This window comes from Ursus maritimus, unplaced genomic scaffold (assembly GCF_017311325.1).
Source record: "Ursus maritimus isolate PB19 unplaced genomic scaffold, ASM1731132v1 scaffold_5, whole genome shotgun sequence".
Taxonomy (NCBI): Eukaryota; Metazoa; Chordata; class Mammalia; order Carnivora; family Ursidae; genus Ursus; species Ursus maritimus.
In genome coordinates, this window is record NW_024426663.1 from 69,130,333 (window position 1) to 69,136,765 (window position 6,433).

The following is a 6,433-nucleotide window of genomic DNA, read 5'->3' on the forward strand; positions in this document are numbered from 1 at the left end:
GTCTAGGCTTTTAAGGTGGAGTGGGAAGCCAAACTGTGTGCTTCTCCAGTCCCTCTACCCTAGAGACTATTCCCATAGCTACTCCCCTCCATTGGGCAGAGTTCTAGTATTGTCCTTTTTCCATGCTAGTTACTCTTCAACTGTGGCTTTTTTTTTTTTTCTGTGCCCAAGGACAGAAGACTCTGTTTCCAGTCCCTCAAGACTATCCCTCCCGCTACCATTCCCAGCATCTGGAATGGGGATTGCCTTTGTTATGGTGTCTCTGTCTCTCTTGCTATTCTCTTGCCATTTTCTCTACCTTTGTTGTTCAGTAGCTGTACAGTTGGCTGTTCAGTCTGTTCTTCGGAAGAATTATTCTATCAATAGCTGTAATTTGGTGTGTTCCATGGAGCAGGTGAGTTCAGGGTCTTCCTACATTGCCTTCTTGGACTGGAACTCAACAGATAGATATTTAAATAGAAGTCACAGGACTGAATGAGATCGTTAAGGAGCAAGTATAGATGAAGAGGTTGAAGAGACCCAGATGCGAGGACAGAATTCAGAGACCTCTAATGTGTAAAGTTCAGGAAGATGAGGGGCAATTAGAAAGGGAGACAAACAACAGTGAGCGTTTTAGGAGTAAAATGACAAGTCCTGCTAGCTGGCTGAGAAAGAGGAAGGCTGAGAAATAGGCACTAGATTTATCATCAAGGAAGTCACTGATGATTTTGATGGAAAAATAAAATGGTTGGTGTGGTGGCAAACAGTGAACACAGACTTACTTGCAGGGGACCAAGAGAAAACAGAGTAAATAGGGACAGGAAGCAGAAAAAACTTTTTCAAGAAGTTTTGTTGTAAAAGAGAGCTATGTAGGGGGCAGTAGCTTAGTGTTTGCTGGGGGGAATGTTAGTCCAAAGGTGGATTTAAAAAAAAAAAAAAAGATAAGGAGAAATAACACCGTCTTTGCTTCTCATGGGAACCAATCAGTAGAAAGGGCAAAATTGATGATACCAGTGAAAGCGTAATTATAGGTGTGATGTCCTCAGTGTCCTACAGTAAGTGTGAGAGTTGGAACTCAGGGCACCGTGGGAGATGGGTTTTAGGAAGTAGCACAAATGCTTCAGCCACTGTAGCAGAACAGAATGCTTTGCACACGAATACAAAGCAAGCATGTGATCAGTTTGATGATAAAGTGTGAGGTTCTCTTGGGATTCCTTCTAAATTCTCAGTGAAATAAGAGGATTATCAACAGATGGTGGGGAGCCAGGAGACAGAGATCTGAGATGAGAAGGTGTAAAAGAATTGTCTGGGACAAAGGCTATTTTATGTTTTTGACAGCAACATAGAATAAGAAGTACCACTATGGAGGTAAATACATGAACACCCCCCCCCCCAAGAATTTCAGGTAACAGTACCCTTGCTTCACTTACTTTCACTTCTCTTCAAATCTATTTTCATTACAAAAGGTGGATAGTGATTCACTAATTTCATGACACACTCAGGGGTTGCAGTCTTCAGTTCGGAAAACACTCATCCAGAAGAACTGAAGAAGAAATTTTCTGAAGAGATATAATAGGATTATGTGCACATAAACCAACTTACAGTGAGGGTAAAGTGAGGCCAGTGCTTTAATCAAAAGCAAATCATTACGCACTCCCCACATGCAATTGTTCCTCCTGTCCGAGATCCCTTTTTATTCTCGGATCCTCTTCTCCAGGAACACAGGTTGAGATCTATCAATTTTCTTCTTGTATCCCATTTCTATAACTCTCTCCATTCAATCATTTGCAAAATTTAAGAGAGTCTGCCTATAAACTCTCATCAGCATCTCTTTGTTTCTATTTCCATTGATTTTGCCATGCCCTTCCTGCTTGCTTTCCACCTTTTTACTTATTATGATAATACTGTAATGGGTGTCCCTGATAAGAAATTTATTTTAAAAAGACAAGTAGCTAAAGAAAATAAATATCTATCGCAATCTCACTAAGAAGTTGTCTAGCTTCGTTTGTTGGGATACGTACTTCCATTTTATGTGCATATATATTATTTTCCCTGTACTTGTCTATATACAGTTATATAACATAACCCTGTCTTATGCTTGTTTTTAAGAACACACATTGTGAATTTCTGCTCACATTATTATGTGTTTGGCAAAATCATATTTAATAGCTGTAGGGCATTCCATGTATGGTATTTTAATCTAAACCATTTTGTTGAGTTTGTGCAGTCATGTGCGTGAGCCTCTCAGATCTGGGACTGCGGGGAGCACAATTTGCCAGGGACCCCTGCTGCTGTGTTTGAAAATCAATTCATCTCTTAGCTTGTTGCAAGCCTGCACTTCCCAGTCAATAACAGAGCTCCGGAAATGTACTTAGGCAGGCCCATTTCTGGGAGACTTGGGATTCCTCTGATGAGTGACTCAGGCTTTTGGGTCTCCCAGATAGCCTTGTAGAAGGTTGGTTAGAACCTGGCACCACTTTCCTCTCTTCCTTCCCTCAGGATCAGACTTGCATGGAGTCTGGAGGTTCTCCCTGCTTCTCCTAGCTCCTTTTCCCTTTTCTCTCAAGGGCGTTTCTGTTTCCCCTAAGACATTTCTTATACACTTAATCCCATCTTGGCATGTTTTCAGTTGACCAAAAGGAATACAGACATTGAGGTCGTTCTCTGGTTTGTATTCTGTACAACTAAACTTCTGATGGCTCAGCTCTGAGCATACCGTTCTTATGCTGAGAGCCCTTCAAAAAAGCATTGCCATTGCTCAATAAATTAAGCCTAAGCCTTTCCTTCTCCCCTCCACACTTGGCTCTAGCCCATCTCCCCAAACACCACCCACCCAGTGTTCTTAGTCCAGCCCAAGGCCTGCTGGCCAAATAGTCTCCCATTCATCTTCTCATGCCTCCTCCCCCAAAGCCCCAAGAAAACATCTGCTCCGCTGATGCCTCCTTCATTCTGGATTTCTTCTTGATTTTGTCCACCCTAATGTTCTTTCCCCTCCATTTCACAGGCCACAGAAGATTGTTTCCTGCAGTGTATTCACTCTTTTTGGTATGTTAAAAGGGAGGCTATATAAGCCCAGTGGTGAGGTATATAGTCTGTAATCAGACAGACCTAGATTATCATTTCAAACACACACACACACACACACACACACACACACACACACACACACTAGCTGAGATTGGATATGTTTTGGAAACACTGAGCTAAACAAAAATAATCTAAGATTTGTTTGTTTTTTGTTTTTAATTGCAAGACTTCCCAGAGCCCTGAAAATGCTCATACAGGTCCTGACTTTCCAAGGCCAACATTGATACTTTGTGTAGCTTTTCTTGAATTTATTTGATCACAAAATCCTTTAAAAACAGATCATGGCCAGACATTACTTCTTCTTGGAACATACTGGGAAAGGGTAAAAGTTGTCATAGAATTTTGCATGTATGGTTTTTACAGTACTGTATATATTCTTCAACTTGCTTGAGTTATTTGAATATTTATCTTACACACCTTCCCACTTTAGCCTTTAGCATAAGGTCTTGAAAATAACTGGCACTTGTTCAGTTGAAAATCTCAGAATTTTAGTGAAAGTTCCTGGTCTGGAATATTTGGTAACTGTAGAAAGTTTGCATCTACTCTCAGTAGCTTTTTTGCAGTCTTTTTTATACCGTAATATCCCGGGTTACCTTTCAGGCTGGAAAAATTACCTTGATGTTGGACAAAAAGCCCTTGTTATTATGGGGCTAAGTATATTTTCTCTGCAAGTCACTTTATTGGGACAGCATAACAGGGCATAAAGATACAGGTTCATTTTAAGGGCAAGAAAGCAGAAGTCTGTGGATGCTGGGTCTTGGCACAGCCTGGCAGTGAGGAAGGCAGCCTGTGGCTTAGTTCTGATTGTTTTCATCGCCAAGGCTGTGCTTGTCAAAGAGGTACTCTGCCAGGCCAGAATCCGGGGCCCCTATCTTAACCAAGTTTTGCACGTGGTCACCTAGCTCTTTGATAGACTTCACCTGCTCATTCAGATAATGAGTTTCCAGGAAGTCGCACAAATGGGGGTCACCTTTGTCTGAGGCCAGAGTGTGCAACTCGAGCAACGACTGGTTCACGTTCTTTTCCAGGAGCAGCGCACACTCCATGGCATTCAGCCCGCTTTCCCAGTCGTCCTGGTCAGGTTTCTTGATGTCCTGCAGGCAGATCCGGCCTCCCCGCTGGTTCTGCAGCCTCATCAGCTTTTCCGCGTGCTGGGTCTCCTCCCGGGACTGGCGAAGGAAATATCTGGCGAAGTTGTTCAGGGCCACGTCATCTCGGGAGAAGTAATAGGCCATGGATAGGTACACGTAGGACGCATAGAGCTCCAGGTTGATCTGGCGGTTGATGGCAGCCTCGGAGTCGGGGTGGAAGTTCTGGCGCACCCGGGAGTGGGCGGAGGCGGGCCCGCCTGGGTCCCGGGAGGAGACGGCTGCGGCCAGCTGGCGCAGGGGGGCAGTGGGCCCCGGGCGGCGCGAGGGGCGCCTGGAGACCCAGAGCGACGGGAGCGCAAAGCCCTGGCGCACGCTGCGCTGGGACACCAGCGAGGGGCTGATATTCTTGGAGAGGAACAAGAAACAGGGCAGCATGGCTCCCCTTCTTTAGAAGTGGGGAAACTGAGGCCAAGGCAGCACCGCGTGCGGCCGGACGCCAGGGGCTTCGGGTCTGAATCGGAATGCGGCCCTAGGCGACCAGCGATGCGTCATACACAGCCCTTCACTTCCAGAGGCGCCAGAGTTCGACGCGGAGGGCGTCCGGGGCGCGCGCGCCTGTCGAGGCTGGACACGGACGGATGACAGTGACAACTCCATTTAACTAAACACTGCCCCATTTCTGCCCTTGGGCATTTGTAACTTAATATTTCATCTAAGTTCAAAAAAGTAGGCACTGCGACTGGCAAAAGAAAGGAAGAGCCGAGCGGTACTTTCTCTCCCTCTTTGACTTTTTCTGCCCAAAGCCCAAGGCATGGGGCAGGCAGGGCAGTGAAATAGGGTAAAACCAAAGTCACAACCGATTTATCAGAGAGTGAAGGTCCGCAGCCAAAGTGGGTGTTTATAAATTGACTTTCTGATTATTTTAACAAACGTAGGAATGGAAAGAATTGCCAGTACAGTAGGCAAATTTTCAAGAGTCTGTAATAAGACAGTGCTTTATTTTAAAAAGACATTTTATTTTTAAGTATAAAATTCATCTTTCTTGCAAAAAATAAAGATATTGTAGAAAAGTAGGAAGAATATATAAACTAGCTCTAAACTTGATGTTATTTTCCTGTCTTTTGTTAATGTAGATACATACACTTGTGGTGAGCCTAGCGTAACAGTGGAGAAGTTGAATCACTATGTTGTAGTCTGAAACTAATATAACACTGTGTGTCAACTAGAATAAAATGTTTTCAGGGCAAATGCCCAGCTTTTACTAACAGAAACTTTTTAACATTAAAGTTCCAGTGCTTTTTCTTAGCCTCAAGAAGACAAGAATCTTAGCTAAGGCTGTATGTGCTTATTTCTCTTGGGTGAATACTTTGTATAGAATGGCTGGATCTTATGGTTACGTGTATGTTTAGCTTTTTAAGAAACTTCAAATTGTTTTTCCAAGTGGCTGTACCATTTTGCATTTCCATCAGTGCTGTGTGAGAGTTCAAGTTCCTTCACATCTTCACAACCCTTGGTATTGTCATTTATTTAATATTAATTTAAAACTTAAAATTTAGCCATTCTAGTAGATGTATACTGGTATTTCATTGTATTTTTCATTTGCGTTCTCATTATAATTAATGATGCTGAGTACACTTTCTCAGACTTCTTTGTCAACCGTTTATCTTTGGAAGGTGTGTGTTCAAATCTTTTGTCCATTTTACATATTGGGCTATTTCTTTTCTTATGGTTGTTTGATTTCTTATGGTTAATACCTGGGTCTTTGACATAAATGCTGCTTATATTCAGGTCTTCTTTATGATTACCTTCTCTGTATTACTTTCCTAGATTTCTTTGGACAAGTCAGATTACCCTTCTAGTTCAATTGCCTCAGTTGTAAATTCAAGATCCCACTTATTTCCATTGGGTCATTGAAAGTAAAATAAAATAATTTTGCAGCGGACTTATCACAGAGCTTGGCACAGAATAAGCACTGAAAATATTCTGTAATAGTTCCTATTGGATAGTTTCTATTTCTTTATTCAAAATCATTCATTTTATATTATTCAGTAGACAATAAGTATTATTATTGCACATGAAAAATCCTACATAGCTTGTAAGGTATGCTTACATGCATTATATTATTGTTATCATGTAGGGATAGTGAGATAGAAATTCTTTTATGATCTGGGCATATCAAAACTTGTAGTTTGGTAGTACGGCTTCCTGGTTTCAAATGAGCTTCTTAAAGTCTACCATAAATAGAGGTGGAAGCCTAAGATCGAGTGCTAGCAGAA

At 42.4% G+C, this 6,433-nt stretch overlaps 1 protein-coding gene across 1 annotated transcript; it reads right to left on the reverse strand.

Moving 5' to 3' along the window:
- Positions 1-3,860: 3,860 nt before the first annotated feature.
- Positions 3,861-4,592, reverse strand: FTMT (ferritin mitochondrial). Its single transcript, XM_040621936.1, has one exon. It carries the CDS (start codon positions 4,590-4,592, stop codon positions 3,861-3,863), a length of 732 nt encoding a protein of 243 aa, XP_040477870.1.
- Positions 4,593-6,433: the final 1,841 nt, after the last annotated feature.